The sequence below is a fragment of the Podarcis gaigeae genome, assembly GCF_964106915.1.
Source record: "Podarcis gaigeae genome assembly, chromosome: 9".
Lineage (NCBI taxonomy): Eukaryota > Metazoa > Chordata > Lepidosauria > Squamata > Lacertidae > Podarcis > Podarcis gaigeae.
Window position 1 is genome coordinate 74,410,650 of NC_139685.1, and position 27,276 is coordinate 74,437,925.

At 46.9% G+C, this 27,276-nt stretch overlaps 1 protein-coding gene across 3 annotated transcripts in view; it reads left to right on the forward strand.

Moving 5' to 3' along the window:
• PTPRA (protein tyrosine phosphatase receptor type A) overlaps positions 1-27,276 on the forward strand; it is a 140,203-nt gene that overhangs the window by 93,518 nt on the left and 19,409 nt on the right. The window contains exons 5-15 of one of the 3 annotated variants that reach the window (XM_083756476.1): positions 3,125-3,145; positions 5,356-5,376; positions 10,583-10,667; positions 12,841-12,914; positions 14,383-14,519; positions 18,995-19,085; positions 21,727-21,803; positions 24,295-24,331; positions 25,673-25,770; positions 25,907-26,026; positions 26,554-26,720. In XM_083756476.1, the coding sequence (XP_083612602.1) occupies positions 3,125-3,145; positions 5,356-5,376; positions 10,583-10,667; positions 12,841-12,914; positions 14,383-14,519; positions 18,995-19,085; positions 21,727-21,803; positions 24,295-24,331; positions 25,673-25,770; positions 25,907-26,026; positions 26,554-26,720 (928 nt within the window). The remainder of the gene's footprint in view (positions 1-3,124; positions 3,146-5,355; positions 5,377-10,582; positions 10,668-12,840; positions 12,915-14,382; positions 14,520-18,994; positions 19,086-21,726; positions 21,804-24,294; positions 24,332-25,672; positions 25,771-25,906; positions 26,027-26,553; positions 26,721-27,276) is intronic. The other 2 variants (XM_083756477.1, XM_083756478.1) reach the window with 2 other exon arrangements.

Here is a 27,276-nt window from a genome sequence, read left to right on the forward strand (position 1 = left end):
GAATGCCCAGTAGTTCACAGGTACATGCTTGTCAGTGCTGCCTCCAATCCATGATTTTGTGCCGTGGTGACACTGAAAAGTGCTGGATCTGATTATTTAATTGGATTTAATTATTTTACAGTACAATTCACAGAGATACAGATGACATCTGTGATTCGATGTGGTTGGGGTGTGTGTGGACCCATGTAAAAACTATGCCAATGCAAAAGAATCAGTTTTAATTCTACCAAATTGGACTTCTACTCAGATTCCATGGAAAAGGCAAGAGCCCACATTCACAACTGGCTAAACAAAACCCCAGGCTCAGTCCCCAGTTAGCCATGACTCACTTAGAATCCTGGCCCAGTCTCTCACTCACATACTCTGACACAAGAAAAGAAAAACGCCATTTCGCCAAATCTGATGAGAAGCATATGCCAAATTGCAACACTCCCCCCCCCCCAATCTATACCCTCAGCAAGAGAAAAAGAACTTTTGGTCCAAGACTGATGGTGAATCATGAGGGCAAGGAAAACACAGGGGAGTGGGGAAGACAAGAAAGAGACGCGATATGGGAAAAAGACAGCCAGAGAAGGCCCTTTTAAATCTTAGCCAAAGTGCGGGAGGAGGGAGAGAAGCACAGCATCTTCCTCCAAGGTGGTAACAAATGGAGGTTCTGCCAGACCAGCAGCTCTTAGCAACAGAGCAGATCTCTCTCTTTTTTCTCTCTCCCACCATCCAATTTTTGTTGTCCACCCAGAGTTCTCTCCATCTCCCACCCCTGTCAACCTACTTCAGATTTTCCTGCCTATCTAGACTTCTCCTGGAGCTGAGAAGTCCCTTTCTCATTTGCAGGCAGACACACTCACCCCTTTTCTTATCCTGTGCATCTGGGTTTCTCCATTCTTGATGGAGGGTGAAAGGAGAATGTTATTACGGGATGGTTGCTAGCAGGAGGGAAAGGCAGGCAGGCAGGCAGGCAGGCAGGCAGGCAGGCAAACCAACAGCTATCAGGCAAAGTCCCTGCCTGAGGCAAATGGTTATCTGGTGGCGGCTCCCTCACCCCTCCTGATTCACCTCCTTCAAGAAAAGAGATAAAACAGTCTCCATGGCAGGCAAGTGAGTGGGGAAGACCCCATCAGATATGATGCCTCCCCAAACACCTTAGCTGATTCAGGCCAGCAGAAGCCGCGAAGGTGCACAAATAGGTGGGAATCCCAGATGCCTCCAGTTCTCCTATACATCTTTCCTTCTTTTTTTTCTTTTTAAAAAAGCAACTGTAGGCCAGCACAACTCTTCCGGGCCAAAGAAGCACCCCTAGCAACATTGGGTGGGCAGCATAAGCCATGAATGTGGGCAAACAGCCCTGCACTGAGCTGGTACCCCCCTCCAGGAAAGCTAGCAGGAAATGGGCATGTGTGTTCTCCCAAGTTAGGAACACCTGGCTCCTGATTGTCTACACCAGGGTTTCCCAACCTTTGGTCTCTAGCTATTTTTTGGACTACAATTCCCATCACCCCTGACCACTACTGCTGGCTAGGGATGATGGGAGTTGTAGTCCACAAAAAACAGCTGGAGACCCAAATTTGGGAAGCTCTGGTCTACAGTGACTGGCAGGGGCTCCCCAGGGTTTAGGCCCTTCCTGGAAATACTGGGGATTGAATTTTGGACCTTCTGGATGCAAAGCTATTACTACTGAGCTATGGTCCTTCATAGGGATGGGGGTGGCGCTGTGGGTAAACCACACAGCCTAGGACTTGTTGATCGGAAGTTCGGTGGTTCGAATCCCCGTGAAGGAGTGAGCTCCCATTGCTCGGTCCCTGCTCCTGCCAACCTAGCAGTTCGAAAGCACGTCAGAGTGCAAGTAGATAAATAGGTACCACTCCGGCAGGAAGGTAAACGGTGTTTCCGTGCGCTGCTCTGGTTTGGCAGAAGCGGCTTAGTCATGCCGGCCACATGACCCGGAAGCTGTACGCCGGCTCCCTCGGCCAGTAAAGCGAGATGAGCGCCACAACCCCACAGTTGGCCATGACTGGACCTAATGGTCAGGGGTCCCTTTATGGTCCTTCATTATGTTCAAAAGAATGAGGGAAGGACTCCCAGGAAGCAAAGTACAAGCAGTCAGCTGAGCAGAGAATGCACTGCTGATTCCAGGCAAAGAATGCACAAGACTACACCACAAAACCTGGAAGCAAGTGTGTATCTGTGTATTGCTTTGCAAGGCAAGAGTGTGTCTGGCTCCCCAGGGTTCTTTGCTCTATGGGTGTGTGAGGCTTGATGCTGGAATCAGTTCATACAGGTAACAGAACTGAGTGGTAAAATTGTTACTGGCCGCTCAGTTACTATGAGGGTGTAGGGAGAGACTTGCAGGTTTGTTCATCGAACATAAAAAGGTTGCATGTCAGACGTCCCTTCTCCCTAACATGCAAACTTTCTGTGTGCAGAGAGTTAATTCCATGCTGAGTAGTCAGATATGCAACAGATACACACAAATCCCTTGCCTCATTGAGTAGAATAGTAAAAGAAAAAACTTTACCATGAGATTCTGCTAATAACATCACGTTAAGTTGTTGGTATTAAGTCATAGGAGTGTGTGTGCGTTTGGCCATTTCTTTCACAAATATATATATGCTAGTACACACACCTGTTTCTTGTTGCAGCTGAATCACAGAAATTACTTGTAGAATATCAGCTTTTTGATTTGCCACCTCAAAAGCAACTTCAGCTGCCTCAATCATGTAAACCAGGCCTTAAGAGTGTCCTGAATGGGGGGCGGGGAGTTAAGAATGTGACAAGAGCCATGCTATACCAAGGCAAAAATCCCACCCAGTCCAGCTTTCTATTTTTATGGTGACCACATGCTTACAGAAAGTCCACCAGTAGGACTTGAGGGCAACAACACATTCCCTTTTTGTGACTCCCATAATAAGGGTGGCTTTCATTCTGTCTGGTGTAAAGATTTAACCATCATATGTGTGGGCAATGGGAGGAATGTTTTTGAAATGAGGAAACACCCCCCCCCCCAAAAAAAGGAAAATGAAGCAAAATTTACTTTTGGGTGCAGGGAACTACAAATGACTTGGGGGTGATATTGCTTTCTGACGATTATTCACTAATACTTCCTCTGTGTGCATTCTGCTTTTAGCTGAGATATCTAAAGACTCAGGTAAGCATATTTATCTACAGCTTTCTCCCCCCCTACTCCCAATTGAACGAATGGTTTCCATGCTGTGTCAATGACTGTGTTGTTTGCATGTAATGCTAAGCCAAACTTTGGCTTGCAACGATCATGCTGGCTCCCAGGGATGAGATTACAGCTATTTTGCTCCTCCCCAGCCATGTTAGCTTGGTGTGGCATAGCAGCTAAGCCAAGGTGTTTGGCTTAATGTCTTGTCCAAACCCAGCACTGTGTTTAAGCATTTTCCTCAACCACAGTCTGTAGCCAATGTACTGAGCTTCTCAGAAGATAATAAGCAAGACAAACATAAGAGACCCAATGTCAGTATTCTTCATAGGTTGGGAAAGGAGTTGAAAGGAAAAGGAAGAAGCAGAATCGTGTGGGATCACAACATATATTAAGGCTCCCGCAGGGTGGGAGGTCAGCTCGCACAAAACACATTGGAAGTCAACACAAGCAGGTGTCATACATCTTTTCTCATTGATCTGGCTGGCAAGTAGGAGGGCACTTCAGGTGAATGGAAGTAGACTAAAGGGAATGGTAGGCTTTTACATTTTTTGCTATATGTATTTTGGGGAGAGGGAGAGAAAGAGGTGCCGGAGGTTGATGCTACATTTGAAGATGAGATGGGTCATTCAGTCCATCAAGCTAATACTAATTTTAACTTTGGCCACCTGCAAGTCAAGCCCTGCTTTATGTGAATGCTCTTCAGGGGGATAATGGCATTAAAGTTCACTGTGCTGCAGGCCAACATTTGCTGCATCCCACTCCATTTAAAAGAATATCCCTTTAACTGGCTCCTATATTCATATTGGAGGATTTGCTTCCACATCTCAAGGTGGCAGCACTCCACCAATGCAACGTACCCAGTGGTAGGAGGTGCTTTATCCCCAAGTGCCACCCTTATCCCCATGGCCCCGTTGGATCTGACAAGGTGAAGATTGTAGTGCTATCCCCCATTCTCCCAGTTGCCTATTTACCTCCCCTTTTCTCTGCAAGCCCGTATTCGCAGCTGGGCTGGTAACTGGTGAATGAACAGGAAGTAAAACAATATGAATAAGTGGATAGCTCTTGCAATGGCCGGGGGACAAGGGTGGAATATAAGAAGTAGGGAAGCCTATGGATCTGTCTGAGACCGCTGTTTTTGAGTTTGTTCATAGTTGACCTAGAGCAACCTAAGGCCCGTGGGCCGGATGTGGCCCAATCGCCCTCTCAATCCGGCCCACGGACAGTCCAGGAATCAGTTTGTTTTTACATTAGTAGAATGTGTCCTTTTTAAAAAATGCCTCTCTGGGTTATTTGTGGGGCATAGGAATTCATTCATTCCCCCCCCCCCAAAAAAAATATTGTCCGGCCCACCACATGGTCTGAGGGACGGTGGACCGGCCCACGGCTGAAAAGGTTGCTGACCCCTGACCTAGAGTTAGGGTTGAGCTCACCAAGTGTCTAGATTACACCTAATAATTCAGGGGGATAAAAACAAAAAGGATATTGTGACAAATATCTTCAGAGTGGGGCATGGCCAATAAAGTGATGCCTATTTGGGGGCCTTGTATATGCACTGATAGAATCAGAGCTGGCAGTGACTGACCAGGAAAAGTATATTCAGAGTATGGCGGATATGTCAACGAAAAAGCTGGCCCAATGTGTGGTTGCTGTGGGGAAAAAGGCAAATTTCCTAGGAAGCAACAAGCAGGGGATCTGAAATAAGGTGTGGGGCCCTGATGGAGATGCGTTTGTGAAGAAAGTATAGAGAGAGAGGAATTGTTCTAGCCTCTCCCCAAATAACAACCCATGGTCATCAAATAAAGCTGACTGGTTATAGACAGTCGGAACAGCCAGTAGGAAGTGCTTCACACGGCGCAGAGTTGAAACCATGTCATTTGATCTCATACGCTTGGGTGATGGTCAGCAACTCGGATGGGTTTTATAAAGGGATTAGACAAATCCATGGAGTGTAAAGCCATCAATGGCTGCGGGTCATGATGACTGTGTCCTCCCTCTAATATCAGAGGTTATTTGCCTCCAGATGCCAAGTTGCTGGGGAACAGCAGTAAAAGAGAGAGTTTATGTCTTGCTTTGGGGGTAGGCTTCTGGCTGGCCTATGTGGGTACCGGGTTTGCTGGGCTAGATAGGGTTTGGTTCGAACCAACAGGACTCTCCTTTTGTTCTTACCTGTTGCTTTCTCATTTATGCAGGTGATAGCGATACCGGACGAGGTAAGACATTCTCCCTAGACAACTTTTTTGCCCGTACAATGTATGTCTTTGTCGTTGCTATGGAACATTGCATGGCATCTCTTGTCAACGTTCCGATTCCAGGCCTTATTTGACTGTTGCAGCTTTCTACTTTCTGTAGGAACTCATTACAGCATGTGTTAGGGCATCCCATTTTATCCCCACAACAACCATTCGAGGTTGCAGATAGGTAGCCGTGTTGGTCTGCCATAGTCAAAACAAAATAAAAAAATTCCTTCCAGTAGCACCTTAAAGACCAACTAAGTTAGTTCTTGGTATGAGCTTTCGTGTGCATGCACACTTCTTCAGATACACTGAAACAGAAGTCACCAGACCCTTCTATATAGTGAGAAGGTGAGGAGGGGTATTACTCAGGAGGGTGGTGGGAATGGGTGGTTGGCAGATAGCTGTGATGAGCCTGTTGACGACTCTTAACGACCTATTGCACCATGCTGGCTTGATTTGGCAATAGAAGTTCTCTTTACATTTTTCTGGCTCATTTTAGTCTTATTGAGGTTCTTAACTCAGCTCTAGAGAGAACGGTATCAATTGGGCAATTACTTTGGTATGGTCCTGCAGTATATATTGTGTGAGACAGGGGTAGTCAACCTTTTTATACCTACCGCTCACTAATGCATCTTTCTTGGTGGTAAAATTTTGTTACCGTCCACCAGTGCTTGGATAGAAGGAGGATTCAGCTTGTGCCGTAGAACCCTTGACCGCCCACCTAGAATCCTGAAAAGCCCACTAGTGGGCAGTAGGGACCAGGTTGACAACCCCTGGTGTAAGCAGTCAGTTTCTCCACCCATTCTGGGTACGTCCTTCATATCCATCCTGTAGTGAAGAATGGAAGGTCCCCCCCCCCCCCATGTTTTTGCAATCCCATCCAGGCTTCAGGAACCCTGAGCAAATGGGAGCAATACAATGGGTTGTTATCCAATGCTGCAAAACGTTCCAAGCCTTTACTCTGTCAAGATGTAAGGCAAGGCACACATCCCTCTCACAGGCTGGATGCTCAGCCGTTTATGCGTTTCTAGTCCCTGATTCTCTATTTCAAGGCAACACCAAAACTGTGCGACCTTCTGTCTCACAGCAGGGGAATTCATAAGCACAACTCTTTTGACGCGTGCTATTCCGATAATAGTATCTGCAGCATCACTTCGTGTATTCTGATATGCACATAATCATATCAGTACCCTTTATTTGCAGTGCCAGCAAGAAATTGCTAACTCCCACCTGTTCTCTCTCTCTCTCTCTCTCTCTCTCTCTCTCTCTCTCTCTCTCTCTGTGTGTGTGTGTGCATGTGTGTGCGCATGCATGAAGGAGCCAATAAACAAGGCAGGATAGTTCACTGCCTCCTGTTTTTTAAACCAGACCGCATGACAGCGATGGGTTGCTGTTGGTTTTGGCCTTGCCTGGCCTGTACTGACTGCTAATATCAATGCAGCCTTTTCAACCAAAATAACCAAACGGAACCCACCTGGTTGTGCATTTCTCTGTTCCCACACTCCACCCCAGCAATGTGGTCTGCGGCTGAGTAACGTTACAGAGGAAGCAACAGGCAATGTGTCCGTTGGCTGCATTGGTTGTTAGCATGTCATTCACCTCCAGGGTGGAGGGAGCTTCCAAGAGCGTCTTCCGCCCGCCTTGCCAGCTCAGTTTAAAAACAGTGAGCTCTAGGGCCAGTTACAAGAAATGAACATGAGTGCATCTGATCACCTCCATGTCAGATAACGTTAGTCACTCTTGTATCAAGGGTGCTTCTAGTGACTCAAAAGTTTCATTTCCACACTCCCTGCATTTGGCAAGGGTGAGGTGGGGGAAGTTGGCCTGAACAGAGGGGAAATAAAGAGCCATCTGCATGGTTAGCTTGGCAAGCAAGACTCTCTCCACCAAGCAAAGTAGCCTCACAAAAGCTGTGTTTCTTTCAGGCTGCAAAGGGCCAGGAAATTGAGGGGAGACACAAACAGGCTAGCAATTTATTTCAGTGGGCTAGTACATTTTGTAGACTTAATTGCAATGTTGGGGAGTTACTTTGGCACAGTTTCTTACCTAATTGTGCAGGTGGTCGGTCAGTCTTTCCAGCCTTTCAGGATCCATCCTTGTATTGAAAAGTCTGTTGCTGTCTTTTGGGCAGTGTTAAACTCTTTATTGTATAACAACAGGCGCTCAGGTGTATTATTCTTTCTGGGTGAACTCACAAAGTAGATTTCAGGCACAGCTGATATTTGGAGAGCTGAGAATGTCTCTTCCTCATGGGAGGGATGAATAAAACAAAATCCACAGTCTTCACAGGTGTATGATGTTGGCTTATGGTTGCAGCCCTTTATATTGTGTCCATTTCCAGAGCATGGGGCAATACATCCGCTCCCCACCCCGCCATGCTGTTCACATACTTGTGCTAGCTTTGGCATCCTGCCTGGAGAATATAAAGCTGAATATTATTTCTGCAATCTGTCAATCAATACTGGAATATTTCCTACTGAGGAAGTTTCCACCCATGCCAAAGTCATACATGTGTGGAGGGGATATACAGAAAACTTGCACTTGTGTCCAAGTTTACATTTTCTGAACCAGCCTGCGGTCCTCACCAGTCCTTATGTAGAGACCTCAAATAAGAAATTTACCAGTTTGTGCAATTTTTCACTTTCAGTCCAGGTAAAAACATTTTGCCCTCTTAACACACAATCACAAAATTGTATCTTCACACCTTCTTAATTTCAGACTGGTATGTATTGGTAATGGCATATTTAAGAAAGCTCCCACCTTTTGGGATGTGGGGTTAATAAAGTAAGATGTATTTGTCATTTTCTTACTAGACACATGTTCTTAAATCCTTACTAGACACATGTACTTAAATTCCTTACCAGACACATGTTCTTTGGGTTCGCAAGCATCCAAAATTATATACGTGTTTGTTTATATTCCACCTTTTCTCCCAGGAGCTCAAGTTTCATACATGGTTCTCTCCCTCCTCATTTTATCCTTACAACACACCTTTGAGATAGGTTAGGTTAAGTGACAGCGACTGGCCCCAAGTCATTCCGTGAGCTTCATAGCCAAGTAGGAATTTGAACCCTGGTCTCCCAGGTCCTAGTCAAACACAACACTGACTCCACAAATATGATATGCTGCATAAATCCATTTGTGTGTGTGTGTGTGTGTGTGTGAGTGAGAGAGAGAGAGAGAGAACTCTCATCTTTTTGTGACCAAGGTAAGCTCTTGTGTGGTAGAGAGCATTTTCACAGTGGTGGAGAGAAAGAACAGAGAGAGCGCAGATATACCTGGTCAGGAAATTATGGGTTGCAGTTGGATTCTCCACATCAAATATCCCTTACTCCATGTCGGACTCTCCTGCATCTAACAGGGAATGTGGAGTCTCACCTTTAGGGGTTGGGTTGGGGAGAGCGAGAGAGAATAGGTGGGTAGCCTGATTTTTAAATGCATGCATTTGGTACTACAGGCTCCTATAATGAGAGAGACAGAGAGAGAGAGAGAGAGAGAGAGAGAGAGAGAGAGAGAGCGCTATGGGCAAGCTGCTTCCTTTTCCTGGCCTTGTGGTAACTTCATCTGGGGTTGGCCAGTTAGTGGGAAGGATGGTTGAGAAGGTAAGGACCTACAGTGGCATGTCCCGGGGATGCATCTGGCAATGGGATGTTGGTCTTTGGGGTTTGCACCTTCCCTCTGTGACACATCTGACTCAGAGCTGGAGCTTTTTCCACTGCAAGCGTTAACCACAGCCAGGAAGCAGAATGGTGAGCTCTCAACTGCTTTCTTCACGTTCCCCCATAGCTTTCTGCCTGCTGTCATTTCTCAATCCTCTTTCCAGTACGGGAGTTGCTAGGACAAAGGTACAAACTCAGCAGCTCTCAAGGACACAAACAGCCAAGGCTGCAGCTCATTTGTAAACCTGTTGCGTATTTCAAAGAATGGGAGAAAATGCTCAGTGTGCGACTGCTCTGTCTGCTGTGAGCTAACAACAGAATTGCCTAGGGCCTGCCTCCACTACTTTTCAGAGAACGTGTAGGAAAGCAGGGCTGCAAAATGCTTTAAGTATGCACCAGACAGCCTTCCATTGTTGTGTGTCAGCATGTAATTTTGACTTGCCTGGAATCTAAATTCGCTGTACAAGAATTCTCTTTGGAGAGATGAACTCACAGCCAGTTCATACTTCCAAATTCCAGCAGCTCATTGGACTGCATCAGACCAAACCGTACATCTAACTTATTCTCTACTGGGAGGGAAAGTGTCACTCTTGATGGTTGCTTTTCCTTTACTCCTTGAAATCTGCCCAGCTTCTCCCCCCCCCCCCCTTGACTCATCTAACATTCTTTTGGATTACTTAACGTGGGCAGATTGCTTGACCTGGATTCAAACCGCCATGAAGTTTACTGGCTCAGTTACTCATCCCTCAGCCTATCCTATCACACAGGGTTGTTGTGAAGAGCTGAAGCAAAGAATAGCCACGTACTTGAAGAAAGTGCAGAGTACAAGTGTAATAATAAATAAATAAATTATCTTAAAAGTCTCTGTCCTACCATGTTGAGTTCCCTTGTCAAGTGTTACTTTGTGCATGGATCAGTAGGCAATTAGCATCTAGGTTGGCCATGTAGGAATTCGTGTGCCCCTTGCGTATTTGCAGCTGCAGTTCAGAAGGAACTGAAAACATGACATTTCAGGCAGTACAAAGGATGGTGAGACATAGGTTAACACAATGCTTTTTCCTTGGGGGACGCAGGGGTACATGCACCCTTAAACATTTTGTGAATCTAAGTTTGGCATCATTGAGGGGCAGTATTTCAAAATGAGTAGGAAAATGAGAGTACCCCTAAACATTATTATTTTTTTTAAAAAAAGCACTGGGTTAACATGGCTCTGTGATCATGGCTTTATGCAGTTCAGGTTTCCAAGGTTAGCTTGAAATCCAAATTCCAGATCTGACGGGATACTTTATGCCAGGGATGGGGAACAAGGCATGGCTGGCAGCCTAAATCCTGAGCTCCCACACACTCCACCAATAAGTATGATGGAGATTCCCACCAATCAATTCCCTGATAGCATCATGACATCAAGTGACTTTCACTTTAAAGGAAATAATCAGGAACTCCCAATTGTTTCCTTACGTCCTTTGAAACACCTGGTGTTGCTGTTTCTAAAACAAATTTCTTTCTTTTTCCCTTCCCTCTAGATGAGACACCCATCATAGCCGTAATGGTGGCATTATCTTCCTTGCTAGTCATAGTATTTATTATTATTGTCCTGTATATGTTAAGGTAAGTGGTGCTTGGCAAACCTCCTGTTTTCATTTTGCTGGGCTCCTGCAGTTTCACATGTTTCTCTTAGAGCTGCACCTTGACCAGTTTTAATTCATTTCAAAGAGAGAAGCATCATTAAAACAAAATAAAAATGGGCTCTAGTTGCTCCCAATCCCCGAGGCAATCTTCGCTGCAGGTGCAGGAGCAGTTGGATGGAAGGGGCAACGGTTACCTGACCTCCTGTTGCTGGTGTTGCTGCGCTTACTGGATTGGGAAGAAGGGAGATGCAATGGGGAGGTCAGCGCTGTGCAAACGCGCCGGTGGAGCCAATCCAGCACTCCTGCCGGTGCATTTGCACCAAACCAGCCTCCTCCCTCCCCCTCGTCACCCTCTTAAGCACAGCTGTGCCGATAACAAGAGGTCAAGTAAGCACTGCATCTCCTGCCCACAGGCAGCTCCTCGGGGGATGGTGTGTGGTACCTGCCCCTTAAGTTACACAGATTCCAGATTCCTCAGCAGATGCCTTCCTTCCCTCTCCCCTCGCATTGGGTAATTGGCCTGATGCAAAATGGCAGGTTGCCCAGCCGTTACTTGTCTTCCTATCCAGGGTGGAAAGAACCTGAGGAGGGTTCATTGAGCAAAGAGGAGGATGAAGCAAAAAGCTCTCGCTGCCTTCCTCATATTCTGCCTTGCGCCTTTCCCACCTGGGAAGTAAGCAGGCTTGTGGGGCAGCAGCAACAGAACCTGCTCCAGCCAGATATTCAATCCCCCTCTTTTCTTTTCCTGAGACAGGCCTGGACTAAGCAGCACCCTCCCTGCACCAGAGCAGCCATCTTTCTTGAGCCAGCGATTCTGTCTGCAAATCAGCCACAAGCTTGGCTATTTGGCTTGCATGTTTTAGCACCTGTGCTTCAGTTGGCTTCCGGGGCAGGTGAAAACAAGCTTGCTCGGTCTTCCAAGTGACAGCACTTTAGATATTTGAAGATGGCGGTCCTATTTCCTCTCAGGCTCCTCTTTACCAGGCTAAACCTACCCAACTCCCTCAACTGTCCCTCACAAGGTTTCCAGACCCCTGGTCATCTTGGTTGCCCTCCTCTGCACCCATTCTAGCTTGTCAATATCCTTCTTAAATTGTGGCACCCAGAACTGGACACAGTATTCCCAGTGTGGTCTGACCAAGGCAGAATCCAAGACCATATGTTTGAAACAGAAGGTGATATGCATTTGTGTTGCATTTGAGACAGCAAACACTGTTTGGGTGTGGATGTGAGAGAAGGAAGGCAGCTTCTCAAGCTGTAATTTCATCTCTGTTGTGATTTCCTACTGTGTAAGAGTGGGCACTCTGACCTCTCACCTTCTCCAGCTGTAAAACAGAAGTGTTGCTTTCCTCTCCCTTTCGTGATCATATGTGGATACTGTCTCCTTCACTTGTTTCTGTCACCTTTAGTTAAATGATTTTTACGAATTCATGGCGTGGGAGGCGATATAGTTGTGAGCTTTGAGCAGGAAGTCCTTGGTTCAAATCGCTTGCTAGGTGGCTTCACTCTCAGCACCCATCTCCTGTCTGTGGATGGTACTTAATGAGTGCTTTCAAATGTTCAGAGTGCCTCACATACACTGATTTGTAATCATCAGAACAGCCCTAGCCCCCCCGTTCTGTTGTCCCCATATTGCAGATCTGAGGCTGAGAGGGAGTGACTTGCCTAAGGCCCCCTGGTGAGTTAATGTCAGAGACAAGACTTGGACTGGGGGCTTCCTGATTTGTAGATCAGTGTTGCAGCTGTTACAGTAGCAGAGCATGCTTAGAATCATAGGATTATACAGTTGGAAGGGAAAACTCTAGTTTCATCTAATCCAACCCCCTGCAATCCTTGTGTTGTGCAAAGTTCACTGGAGTGTTCAAGATGCTATATAGAAGCAAAGTGGTTCTGAAAATCTGGGTGTCCGCACTGAGAGTTCTCCTCACTCAAATGCAGCCTTGTGAGTAGCCACACACTCTGTTCACATCAACCACCCTTTCAAGGTAAACAACTCCTGCTTCATCTTCTTATGCCAGGCATCGGGAGAGTGTCCTATTTAAGTCTCTGAAAAAGATCACTTGTGCAGGTAGAAAGACCTGCTCCCAAAAGCATATTAGATAACTCAGATATGAACCTGGCTTAGCTGATTTTCCATGTATTTTCATTGCTAGGTTCAAAAAATACAAGCAAGCCGGGAGCCATTCCAACTCCTTTCATTTGTCGAATGGACGGACAGATGACATGGGTAAGTCTGGGCTTTTTTCTCCCACAATTTAAGCTAAAACCACAGTGGGGCAGTCCTGGAAACCCTCTTCCTTCTGTGGGGTATGCCATATGAGAGGGATGTCATAGTCCTCACCGGTGTTCACCTCAACAGTGTGTTCAAGGGACTGGATGGATCAGTTGCACAGCTGCCTTCTGGTCTTACAACTGCATACTGGTGGTTGGATTGTGGGAACTCCCATATGCCAGTCCAGTTGACTTCTCCCCAGCACCAGAACATGGCCCGGCCATTCAGCTCCTCCTCCTCCTAATGCTGGCCAGGGTTGCAGCACCCCAATTCCACCTAAATGTTGCGGCCGCTGAAACCATATAACACCGGTCTTGAAAGACCTACACTGGCTCCCAGTACGTTTCCGAGCACAATTAAAAGTGTTGGTGCTGACCTTCAAAGCCGTAAACGGCCTCGGTCCAGTATACCTGAAGGAGCGTCTCCACCCCCATCATTCTACCTGGACACTGAGGTCCAGCTCTGAGGGCCTTCTGGCAGTTCCCTCGCTACGAGAAGCCAAGTTACAGGGAACCAGGCAGAGGGCCTTCTCGGTAGTGGCACCCGCCCTGTGGAACGCCTTCCCACCAGATGTCAAAGAGAAGAACAAACAACTACCAGACTTTTAGAAGACACCTGAAGGCAGCCCTGTTTAGGGAAGCTTTTAATGTTTAATAGGTTATTGTATTTTAGAGTTGGAAGCCACCCAGAGTGGCTGGGTATAAATAATAAATTATTATTATTATTATTATTATTATTATTATTATTATTATTATTATTATTATTATTATTTTCCCTTCACATGAATGAAGAATGATGCCCTAGGTCTGCATCATGCCTTAGGTCATCTGCCAGCTAGCTGCCCTATTTCTATGCAGTTAAACTAGGATGTGGCAGATTGTCAAGCTTTTGCTGCTAAAATAATCCGTTGCAGAAAATGGCTCTGTTTTGGGGGGCAGGGGCGGTGAATGCTGAGTTCTGTCTGATACAACTTGTTGAAGCAGCTGCATCTCCCTGTCTTCTCTTCTTATTCTTGTACCGGCTAGCGGCACAACGCCTGGGCAGTGAGGCAAATGGAACGAGTGTCTCTGTGCCTGAGCAGTTTCCACAGGGATGTTCAGAGCTCTCGGTTGTCCCAGGCGCAGCACTGCTACTTTCCCCCAACTTGGAGTAATTCATTTCCTTGCAAGTGGGTGGGGAGTAAGGAAATTTAGTTGTGGAAGCCAGAGGGATGGGAGCTAACTTTTCCCTATCCCTATCTGCATGGCCACAACCTGGAGAGGTTGTTGATCATGCTAGAGTGTGATGGATTTCTGGGAACTGACGTGTGTGTGTGTGTGTGTGTGTGTGCATGTGCTTGTCAGTGCATATAACCCAAGTTGTAGTCTCTTGAGTGCCCTTTACCTAGTGCACCAAAAACAAGTGGTCTCCTCTTCTGTTGCAGAGCCCCAGAGCATGCCATTGCTTGCCAGATCTCCCAGCACCAACAGAAAATACCCACCACTGCCTGTGGATAAACTGGAGGAGGAGATCAACCGGCGAATGGCAGACGACAACAAACTTTTCCGCGAAGAGTTCAATGTGAGTCCTTTGCTAGTTTGCTTTTCCTCCCTCACAGCCCACTCCTTTTATACCTGCTGAGTTCTGGGGTTGGGCAGAAAAAAAGAAAAGAAAAAGATTGTTTGCTAAAATTGAATGCCAGTTGTGTGAAATCAAGCCCAGACCAGTGCAAGCTGCTGCTCCCTACATCCCAGCTGTTAAAGAACTAACATTTCTCTGTTGAGCTCGAAAGCTAGCCATGTTTTGACGTAGTGAGAATAACTGCAGTCACCCCGTTGTTTACCGGTGAAGGTTAACAGCTCCTGCTGAGCTGATTCTGAAAGCCATTTAGAAATGTGGCAGTGTGGGTTGTAGAATTTTGTTTGTTTTGATGTACAGAAGTGCTTAAGGTTACTGCTTGTACTGCAGAAGTCAAGAGTCGGATGGTCACACAAAGCAGTGAAATGCCCTTCTCTACCTCGCTGAAAGACTTCCCTCCCCTGTACCAATTGTACAGGACAAACCTGAGTAATGCTTTTATGTTTCTGGCTTGCATTTGAAAATCTAAGAGGTGGCAGGAATGGGTGTTGCCTGGTGCTCAAATGTCTGAGGCTCAGTCCCTGGTTCTTGGCTATGCCCCGCCTCCCAATCAGATATTTCTAGATCAGCAGGGCTGTTAGCTTGCCCTTACTTGACCCTGCCCTTACTTGGGCCCTTGTCCAGGCTCCTTCACGCCCTCTTCCTGTTTTCCTGGAGAAAATCTGTTCCCTGCATTATTGATTCAAACCAGAGTAGCATTTGAGGGCCGATTGTGACTCCAGTAAGATTTCCACGTCATCGCCACACTTCAATCAGTGCTGGTTACATGCACAGCAAAGTGTAGCTATGCAAATGAGGAGATGCTGATAATGCACAGTTACGAGTGAGATCAGGTTAAAAGGGCCCCTGCTTTGGGGGTTCATTGCAATCTTTGTCACTGGGAAAGTGCAAAAGAGGGGAAGGAAAGATACTGTGTGCACTTATCAGACTTCCCCAACCTGCTGCCTTTAATTCCAACCTGGTAAGGCTGGATCAAAGTATGTTGTTGTTTAGTCGTTTAGACGTGTCCGACTTTTCGTGACCCCCTGGACCAGAGCACGCCAGGCACTCCTGTCTTCCACTGCCTCCCACAGTTTGGTCAAACTCATGCTGGTAGCTTCGAGAACACTGTCCAGCCATTTCGTCCTCTGTTGTCCCCTTCTCCTTGTGCCCTCCATCTTTCCCAGGGTCTTTTCCAGGGAGTCTTCTCTTCTCATGAGGTGGCCAAAGTATTGGAGTCTCAGCTTCAGGATCTGTACTTCCAGTGAGCACTCAGGGCTGATTTCCTTCAGAATGGATCGGTTTGATCTTCTTGCAATCCATGGGACTCTCAAGAGTCTCCTCCAGCACCATAATTCAAAAGCATCAATTCTTTGGTGATCAGTCTTCTCTATATGGTCCAGCTCTCACTTCCATACATCACTACTGGGAAAACCAGAGCTTTAATTATACGGACCTTTGTCGGCAAGGTGATGTCTCTAAATAGTGATAGAAGTAACTACTTGGCTGGGATTACTCGGTTCAGTGATGTCATGATAAATAAGTGCTTTTGGGCAGCCCTCTCAGCATAAAAGTGTCCTATATCTTCCCCATTCTATTGTTGCCCCACCCTCTCCAAAAAAGAAACAAGAACAACTCGCAAACATGAAAAGTAATTTAAGCCGTGAGTTAGTGACTGCTGAAATGCTCTTGTGAGTTTCATGTCCGAACTAGGTCTTGAACCTACGTCTCCTTCCCCACTCCAAGAATCGCATTACATCTTCAGTGCCTCCCAAGCTTCAAAGGAAATTTATGGGTTCAAATCATTCCCATATAGATCAGGGGACAACACCCTACTGACTTTTTGACCCCTGCACAACAATCCTTTGGGTGAAGATCTACTGGAGATCTGGATCTATTCTCCTTCATGGTTTCATGTTCAGCTCATCTCCTCCTCCTCTCTTTTTGTTGCTCCAAACAGGTTTTTTCGTCTAGCCAATTTTCACTTTCCTAATTCACTTGCTATTTGTTATTTGGAGATCTGCCTCTTTCAAAAGGTTGTACCGGGGTCAGTCCATAGCGATTTAGCTCATGCAATCTGAGGTTTTACTGAAGGGGACTTTGCTGCCATCTTGTGTGCCTAGGTAGCATGAAGTAACTACTTGCTTCTCTTAATCTGTCTAAAAGATTAAGTTACAGCTAAAAGCCTGTAATGAAAGGGTGATTCCCCCATTCATTAACCCATTAAACACTTTATCTGTACTCAAAACTAAACAAAACAAATCCTCCCAGTAGCACCTTAAAGACCAACTAAGTCAGTTCTTGGTATGAGCTTTCGTGTGCATGCAAACTTCTTCAGTGTGTATCTGAAGAAGTTTGCATGCACACGAAAGCTCATACCAAGAACTGACTTAGTTGGTCTTTAAGGTGCTACTGGAAGGAATTTTTTTTGTTTTGTTTTGTTTTGACTATGGCAGACCAACACGGCTACCTATCTGTAACTTTATCTGTATTGTTATTGTAGGCAGTCTGCTCACATGAGGTGTCTCCATCACTACACTATAACCTGCCTCCTAAACAGCACATTTGATCAAAAATTAACATATGGGACCATCAGACATTTTGTCCATTCCACCAATTATCAAGGAAACAGTGATTATTATTATTTTTAAATTATATACTGCCCTATACCTGGAAGTCTCAGGGTGGTTCACAGAAGAAAATCAAGATATAAAACCACAAAATACATAATAAAAATAAAAGCAACAACCCAATAGCACCCCCCCATGTTTTAAAAGGGCATAGGATGTAAATCAGATCAACTAGAGGCCTGGTTAAAAAGGAACGTTTTTGCCTGGCACCTAAAGGTGTATAATGAAGGCGGCAGGCGAACGTCCCTGGGAAGAGCATTCCACAGATGGGGAGCCACTGCAGAGAGGGCCCAGTTCTCGTGTTGCCACCCTCTGAACCTCTTGAGGAGGAGGCAGACGAAGAAGGGCCTCAGAAGCTGATCTCAGGGTCCGGGTAGGTTCATATGGAAAGAGGTGGTCCTTGAGGTATTGCAGTCCTGAGCCATTTAAGGCTTTATATGTCAAAACCAGCACTTTGAATTATATTATATCAAATTTACCAAATATCAAGGCCCCAGGGGGGAATAGTATTTGCAGTGAAGTTTTTAAGAAGAAAAATACTGGTGGCCCCCAGTATTGTACTAGCTTTTTATTATTTCAACCAAACAACTGACAGGAATCAAAGTACAATTATCATCACCTGTTAAAGAGAGAGAGGGAGGGAGAGTGTGAACCTCTCCTTATTACAAACAGATTAGCCTGATTAATATTGTAGCTAAACCTGAGGCCTGGACTATAAATAGCAGCATTTTCAGGAGAAAACAAGCGGATTCAGAAATGAGTTCTCCACTCTGGGCAACTGTTTTGTGCCAAAACATGTAACACACAACTATGCATCTCTTAGCAAAGGATGATTTGAACCTTTTGTAGATTTTAAAGTGGCCTTTGATGCCGTTGAGCACAAACTGTTATGTATCATGCTAAATAGCACTAATACAGTGGTACCTTTAGATACAAACGGGATCCGTTCCGGAGCCCCGTTCATATCTAGAAGTAAACGTAACTAGCGACGGCATGTCTGCGCACGTACGCTTCGCTTTTTGCCGCTTCTGCGCATGCGCGTGACGTCATTTTGAGCGTCTGCGCATGTGCAAGCGGCGAAACCCGGAAGTAACGCGCGTTGCTGAGGAGTGCAACTCGAACGTCCTCAACTGTATAGCTCAACAATTACTCTATGGAGTTCAGGCACCTTTTACCATCTTTTCCCAACCTGGTTCACTGCAGATGTTTTGAACTGCAACCTCCATCAGCCCCAGCCAGCTCTATACGAACAACTACCTTACTAGGCCAATCCCAGGCAGTGCAGAGTTTTGTGTTGGCATCCTTCCTTTTCAACTTTTTTGCAAGAATGACACAGTCCAGGATTTGGGTGGGGACAAATTCTTTCCCTCTGAGTCTCCCTGTTATTGTGCACTGACAGTGTGGTCCTGTTCTCCAATGTACAACAGGTCTTGGACGGCTTTTAGCCAATTGAGAATTCTTGTCGTAAGGCAAAATAAAAATAAAAATTATGATGTAAATGAAAGGGCAGCTTCTTAAAAAGGCCACACACAAAAAAATGGCAAATGACGCAAGATGAGACAGAAGGCAAGTACAAAGTTAGAGCTCTGGGAGGGAGAGATGGAAAAGCAGCCAAGTCTGCAGCCCAGCCAACAATTGGTGAGGTATCCACATTCTGGTGAACTTCCAGTTTGGTATAATTGACTGTTTATCACTGCCCATTTCAGAGGATCAGAATAAAAAGCCACAGAGGCTGTGTATTGGGCGTGGATTGCTCCCTGTTGTTCAACGAAGGTACAGCGTCTTCTTATTTCTACCCCATCCTCCCAGGCTCTCCCGGCATGCCCTATCCAGGCCACCTGTGAAGCTGCCTCCAAGGAAGAAAACAAGGAGAAGAACAGATACGTAAACATCTTGCCTTGTAAGTATTGCCCAAGATGTTCTCAGGTGGTTGGCTACCATGGTGTTAAAGGGAATGATGCACACCGTTTCAGTGCCTGCACCTTTGTAGCCAAACATTCTCTTTAAAAAAGTCAGTCTAGTCATCTCTCACAAGGAAGAGCGAGAAAACCATCTGAGGGGAACAAAATCACAGACAGAGATTGATAACCCAAAGCCATGGCATACAGCTACTACTGCCACCCACATAAAGGGTCTGTGCAAAAGAGAATCGATTCATCCTGTGCCCATCATAGGCTTGCTTCGAATCGAGGCTCAAGTGAGACTGATGAGACCCAGCAGAGCCATATACAGCTCTTGCTTTGCCCTGCACAGCTAACAGCTACCTGTACATTGCAGTGTGACACAGAACGCTTCTTCTGCAGGTGGCCTTGCCTCCTGGTTTCATTGCAGTAAGCTCAAAAGAACCCAGGGGATCCAAATGCCCTCCCCACATGTTTGTCTTGTTTGTAGAGGTGCCTGCGCTTCCCAGTGGGTAAAGGTAAAGGTAAAGGTACCCCTGCCCGTACGGGCCAGTCTTGACAGACTCTGGGGTTGTGCGCCCATCTCACTTAAGAGGCCAGGGGCCAGCGCTGTCCGGAGACACTTCCGGGTCACGTGGCCAGCGTGACATCGCTGCTCTGGCGAGCCAGAGCCGCACACGGAAACGCCGTTTACCTTCCCGCTGGTAAGCGGTCCCTATTTATCTACTTGCACCCGGAGGTGCTTTCGAACTGCTAGGTTGGCAGGCGCTGGGACCGAGCAGCGGGAGCGCACCCCGCCGCAGGGATTCGAACCGCTGACCTCTCGATCGGCAAGTCCTAGGCGCTGAGGCTTTAACCCACACCCATAAAATGAGGGTGCTGAACTAGTAGTGCTTTAGCCTGATGGCAGTCAACCTTTCTCCATCTGTTTCTTTCGCTATGCCAAAAATGAGGGAGCGATTATTAGAGGGGAGGGAGGTTGCCTAGGAGAAGTGTTGCTTGTGGGTGTCAAGGGGAATAACAGAGGGGGTGGCACAAACCAGGGGGAGCAGCAGAAGCAGTTCCTGTAACACAAGAATGAGAACAATAGCCATATATGGTAAAACGCATTCGTTTTGGAAGCTGGAGGCAAAAGAACATTATTCCGAGAGTATGTTCATTAAAAAGCATGCCACGCCACAAAGGACTTGTTTGAGGGGAAGAGCCTGTTGCTCTTCCTGCAGGTCCAGCAGTTGCTAGTAGATCCACATGGGTGGCCCACCCTGGACCCAGGTCACTTGCAGACGAAAGAGGGACTTGCATTCTCAGCCCTGACCCTGTCCCAGAGGCAACTCTTTCTGTGGGCCAAATGTCTTCCATACCAAGAAGCCGCTGGAATCACGGTCTGGAAGGACGGACACATCGCAGAAGAGCAGTGATTAAAGTATGGGGAAATACCTGAAATGCAGCTGTGTTGTTTGCAGCCACACATTCACCTTCAGCTGCACCACCAGGAAAAGCAAGCTGCCCAAGTAGCGACGGAACGATCAGATGAAAACCAGCCAAGTTTCATTCTGCGTGGTGCTAACTTTGATTGCAGTAGAAACTCTCTCTGCTTCTTGCACGCATCCTATGATGTTGTTTCAATTTCCACCAGCCTCCACCAGCATAGCCAGTGGCCCGGGATGGTGCGATTTGTAGTCCAATGACACCTGGAGGGCCCTGTGTTGACTGTCTCCCCTCTATGGCCTCCTCCCCACCTGTGACCAATACAGAATTATCTTTGGCAAGTTCCCCCTGGCCCAGTGAGCCCCCGAAAAACTTATACCAGGTCCTGGCACTTCTTACCGCCTTGCGGTCATGTCCAAACTTGGTGGCCTGGAGAGAGGAACATTTTTCTCTGAAGATAAGAGGACCGTTTATCTTTCTGCTCCTCTTCGCCATCCACCCTAAGCACATGTCACTCCTTTGAGAGGAAGGGCAGGATATAAAATTGAACAAATAAATTATCAGTTGAGGCATACTTTTGGCACAGCTACTGCACTTCATTCTTAAGCTGTGTGCCATTAGGATTGCAAAGGAACAGCCCCCCACTCCCCTACTGCTCCACCCAGAAAATGTGGTAATTGGCACCTTTCCACTAAAGCTACGTTTACCAAATTTGGGTCTCCTGTTGTTTTTGGACTACAGTACCCATCATCCCTCGCTAGCAGGACCAGTGGTCAGGGATGATGGGAATTGCAGTGCAAAAACAGCTGGACATCCAAGTTAGGGAAACCCTGCACGAATGCAACTGGAGGCAGCAGTGTGAGACAAGCAGTGTGAAGCAAATGTTTTATTATTCCCCTTACATGGTTCCTGCAAATGGGTTATATAATCTGCACAGGTCAGGAGAGTCAGCTTCTTCTTACCCTCTGTCCCCCGCTACAATTCAAAACCACTGCATTAAGGTTTTATCCTGTGTTGACAATAAACTTGGGCTAAAGTTTGTAAAGAGTTGCCATTTCTCCAGCTTCCCTTTGCGCTGAGGGGAGGCCCGAATGCTCTCCTCTTGAAGGTTTCACTTCCTTCTGGCCATATATAACCTTACTGAAGCCCCTACACTTTAAATGTCGCCCTGACACTTCTTTCTTTTAACGGGCCTCTTACCTTCATTCCTAGATGATCATTCCAGGGTTCATCTGACACCTCTCGAAGGGGTTCCAGACTCTGATTACATCAATGCCTCCTTTATTAATGTAAGTATCTGCAAGGGAAATGAAGCAGAATGAGATTTCGTTATTTTAACGAGAATGCTAACCAGCTTCCATGCTTACCTTGATAGCAGTGTTGCAGGTGATCTACAGACATGTGCAGCTGCAGTTGTGTAGGCAAAATTGGGTTACTTCATGCTGCTCCCTACAGACACCAAGTTTCTAGTTCTCCATAGCTTGAAAAGTGCACAGACAGTAAGTCAGATTTACCTGGCATTGCTGTCGCACAACTTCCATTCATTTCCCTTGACCTTGCACAGGTTTCCTTCTCGAAAGGGCAGTTGTGCAGCAGTTATGATTTGTGGATGCTGCCCACCGCCAGCTAAAAGTCTCCAAAGCAAGGAGCCTTCAAGTGCTGTGAACAGGGGTGAAGGACTGGATCCAGCCAGCTGGCTAGATTCTTACCTGCCTACCCTCCCTGCAAGCCAGCTGTGGAAGATGGCTGCAGCTGCCCACCTGTCAATTATCTGACATTACAAATGACGTCAGGAGACCCATTTTTCCTTTGCCCATATGGCTTGAAAATCAAACACTGTAGGCAAAGGCATAGCTTCTCTTTGCAAGCCCCACTAATCAGCTGAATGGAGGTGCCTGGGAGCCCCACTTTGGGCAGAAAGCCACATCTTTACCATGCCTGATGACATTGGGTACAGGGTGGATGTGGCTTGGCTTGGCCGAAGCAGGAAGGAGCATCGGTGGGCTGCAAACTTTATTGTAGTGCGCATGTTTTGTTTTCCTGCCCAAGCTCTGCCCTTCTGTTTTCTTTTCCACCTCCCTCAAACCACGTTGTAAAAAAACCTTTATTATTTTAAATGCGTGCTACTGAAGATGCATTCTAATATGGAGGTGTGCAGTTCGTCCCTGGAGGGGTGACTATTTTTTTGGGTGAAGAACGTGGATTTTTGGAGGCTGTGGTGTCATCACAGTCCTGGCTATATCCCCGCATCAGATGCTTTGCCTTCTGTTATAGCTTAGTGGGAGAGCACATGGTTTGCTTACAGAAGGAGCCATGCTGTTTGATCCCTGGTACCTGTAGTTAAAGATTAGAGATAAGGCGGCTGGGAATCTTGGAGAACTGTTAAACAGTGGTACCTCGGGTGAAGAACTTAATTCGTTATGGAGATCCGTTCTTAACCTGAAACTGTTCTTAACCTGAGGTACCACTTTAGCTAATGGGGCTTCGTGCTGCCGCTGTGCGATTTCTGTTCTCATCCTGAAGCAAAGTTCTTAATCCAAGATACTATTTCTGGGTTAGCGGAGTCTGTAACCTGAAGCGTCTGTAACCCGAGGTACCACTGTATACCAATCAGAGTAGGCAGTGTGTAGCTAGGTGTGCTAGTGGTTTCTGCATACAGCAGCTCTTTAAAGAGGTGCAGTGTTTTGTTTTTGCAGTGTTGGTAGATGTATAATCTCCACTTCCTTGCTTTTCTGTCTCTCTCTCGCCTCCCCCCTTTACTTTTGTATGCCCAAAGCACCTCTAACCAGTGCAGTCTCAACTGCACTTGTCAAGAAGACAGAAAAGTCGGGAGCAGAATCATTGCCTGGCATTTCTTGTTGCACCATCCTTCTTGCATTAGCCAGAGCAGTAGCACACACGAATTAGCACAGAGACACGGGTGGCGCTGTGGTCTAAGCCACCGAACCTCTTGGGCTTGCTGATCAGAAGGTTGGTGGTTCAAATCCCCATGACAGGGTGAGCTCCCATCACTCTGTCCCAGCACCTGCCAACCAAGCAGTTTGAAAGCACACCGGTGCAAGTAGATAAATAGGTACCGCTCCGGCAGGAAGGCAAATGGCATTTGCATGCGCTGCTCTGGTTTCACCAGAAGCGGTTTAGTCCTGCTGGCCACATGACCCAGAAAACTGCAGGCAAACGCCGACTCGCTTGGCCTGAAAGTGAGATGAGCGTCACAACCCTATAGTCACCTTTGACTGGACTTAACCATCCAGGGCTCCTTTACCTTTACTTTGCATTAACCAGAGCACCACACACAAATTGTGGGGTGCTAGCACACTACTGTGTTCAAGAGTGTTTTTTGTGAAGGGTGTGGTAAGAATCAGGTGCACTGTGTTTAGATATCCAGCATGCTTCTGTCTGCCACCGGGATCAAGTCACACATCCACTTTATTGTGTTTCCAGTAAAATGTTCCAAGGGAGAGAGAGCTCTGTCTATGTGACTGCGCTACGTACTGTACATCTTTTCCCCGGTAGTGATGAGTATTCTTCCCCTTCAGGCACCACACCAAAAACACGAAAAACAGATGCTTTTTGGTGCTGATGTAACACCCCCAACTGCTCTAACCCCTCTCGTTGGCCCTCATACAGCTTATGTACAATACAAAATTGGCAAGGTAAAGAGCTCACTCTGTGTGGTGCCTGAGAAGGTGCCAATGTTTCGGAAGACTTTGAAGTTGACTCGCATGCCAGAGGCACAAATGAACTACCTCTTTCTCTTGTTTTCTTTTCCTTTGGCAGGGGTACCAAGAGAAGAACAAGTTCATTGCAGCCCAAGGTAACTCACACTTGCTTTCCTTTGGATTTCTGTCCCGGGATGACAAATGGCTGGGAAGCTTTATGCTGAGCAAAATATATTTGCAGTGCGTTAACGTTCTTCTAGGCATGCGAGTGGTGCTGTGGGTTAAAACACAGAGCCCAGGACTTGCCGATCAGAAGGTCAACAGTTCGAATCCCCGCTATGGGGTGAGCTCCCATTGCTCGGTCCCAGCTTCTGCCTACCTAGCAGTTCGAAAGCACGTCGAAGTGCAAGTAGATAAATAGGTACCACTCCGGCAGGAAGGTAAACGGTGTTTCCGTGCGCTGCTCTGGTTTCTCAGAAGCGGCTTAGTCATGCTGGCCATATGACCCGGAAGCTGTACGCCGGCTCCCTCGGCCAATAAAGCGAGATGAGCGCCGCAACCCCAGAGTCGGTCACAACTGGACCTAATAGTCAGGGGTCCCTTTACCTTTACCTTAACGTTCTTCTGAGTTTCCAAGTTGGTTCCCGTGCCGCTCTGGCAGCCAGCCTTAGGAAGAATGCTCAGGGGAATATTGCCCTCATCAAATCAGTCATGGGCACAGTGGGAAATTGCAACAATTAAATCATGTAAACATCATCCCATCGCTTCTGGTGCCTGGAAAGCTACAACTTAATCTACATCTCATGTGGGTCATCCACTAGGGTTTCGCCTGTGAAGATTTGGCCCCCAGCATATTGTCAAAATGGACTCCTGTTTTCCAGAAGTCAGGTGTATTCTGGAATTGGAAAGATGGAAGGAGCCAGGGTGCTGGGGAGGCTGTGCTGTTTGAAAGGGTAGCTAGTGGATTCTTAGTTGGATGAGCAAGTGCCTCTTTGCTGCCATCCCGTGGCAAAAGGCAGGAATTCAGTTGCATAACAACAGATAAAAAGGTAAAGGGACCCCTGACCATTAGGTCCAGTCTTATACATGGGGGCATCTTATAGACGAAAAAGTACGGTAGATGGGCTGTGCAAGTAGCAGAACACAAATCTCAGAGGCAGAAGGCACTGACCAGCCTCCACAGGGGTGACATAGATTAAGGGGGACTGAAGGGGTGGGACTTGACCTGGAGCAACGCCACCATTATAGAGACAGCGTTCCTTTGTCACTCTCTGTGAATACTGAATAAATTATATGGTAAGAACTCCTTTCGGTTATCTGCCTTTTGATTGCCACCGGGGGAGGGGTCGTAATTCCCTGAAGCCTTGACAGAGCCCTGACAATATGGAAGAATTATTATACCACTTAAAGGTCTTGTTAAACAAACACACCCTGCTCCCACCCACCTGCAAGTACCTTCCTGTGCCACTTTTTCCTTTTCCCTTCGGTCTGTTTAGGACCAAAAGAAGAAACTGTGAACGACTTCTGGAGGATGATTTGGGAGCAAAACACAGCAACAATTGTCATGGTGACCAACCTGAAAGAGAGGAAAGAGGCAAGTGGCTGCTGGAGGCTCTGTGGCAAGTGAAACGAGAGCCGTATAAAAGCAAAATGTTTATGTGAAGGGCAGGTAATTAATAATTTCAAAATGCTGGTCCGTGTTTTCTTAAAAAATGTGTGTTTCTCTCCAGTGCAAATGTGCTCAGTACTGGCCAGATCAGGGCTGCTGGACGTACGGAAATATCCGAGTGTCCGTGGAAGATGTGACTGTCTTAGTTGACTACACGGTGCGGAAATTCTGCATTCAGCAGGTATTTCATTTTGATCCTCTCTCTTCTCCCTTTTTATGTAAGTCTGTTGATTCCAGAATGCTGCAGCTGGAGATCAGTAGGGTTGGTGGGACCAGGTGAGAAACCAGCATCTAAGTTCTCTTCTGTATGGATCTTATTGTTCTTTATGGATGTTATTGTTCTTTTGGTATGAAGGGTTTGGGTTTTTTTGTACATCTCTTCTCCCCCAGCCCAAATACTGATGTGGCATAGCCCAAGCAAAAGTGGACCAACCTTGGAGAGATGTGGGCATAGGCATAGTTGGTGTGCCTGGTGCCAGATTATGATGGAGAATTTGCTTGCTCAGCAGAGAGGAGGAAACCTTTATCAATTTTGGGCATGGAAGAGAAGGGACCCCGCCACACTCCTCTCTCCCTTAGTCTAACCTGTCATTTCTGATCTCTACTTTTACAGGTGATGAAAGGAAGGGATTCGGAGAGCTTGGCGTGACTCTAGATGCCTGACAATTAACCAATATGTCCAATCTGTTTTCCCACCCTTCCACCCAGGTAGGCGATGTCACCAATAAGAAGCCTCAGCGCCTGGTGACGCAATTCCACTTCACCAGCTGGCCTGACTTCGGGGTCCCTTTCACTCCCATTGGGATGCTGAAGTTCCTGAAGAAGGTGAAGACATGTAACCCCCAGTATGCAGGGGCCATTGTCGTACACTGCAGGTCAGTCTGGAGCTCATCAGTCCCTTCCTTCCTTCCTTCCTTCCTTCCATCCATCCATCCATCCATCCATCCATCCATCCATCTGTCTAAAGGTAAAGGGACCCCTGACCGTTAGGTCCAGTCACGGACAACTCTGGGGTTGCGCACTCATCTCGCTCTATAGGCCAAGGGAGCCAGCGTACAGCTTCCGGGTCATGTGTCCAGCTAAGAAACGCCGTTTACCTTCCCGCCGGAGCGGTACCTATTTATCTACTTGCACCTTGACATGCTTTCGAACTGCTAGGTGGGCAGGAGCTGGGAACGAAAAGCGGGAGCTCACCCTGTTGTGGGGATTCGAACCACCAACCTTCCGATCGGCAAGCCCTAGGCTCTGTGGTTTAGACTACAGCGCCACCTGCATCCCCGTGACCAGTGTTTAAATAGAGCGCTGGTCCTGCTAGCTAGGGATTATGTAGTCCAAAAACAGCTGGATGGGTCACCTGCGCCTCCATGCAAGGATATTAAATTACAGTGGTGCCTCGCAAGACGAAATTAATTCGTTCCGCAAGTCTTTTCG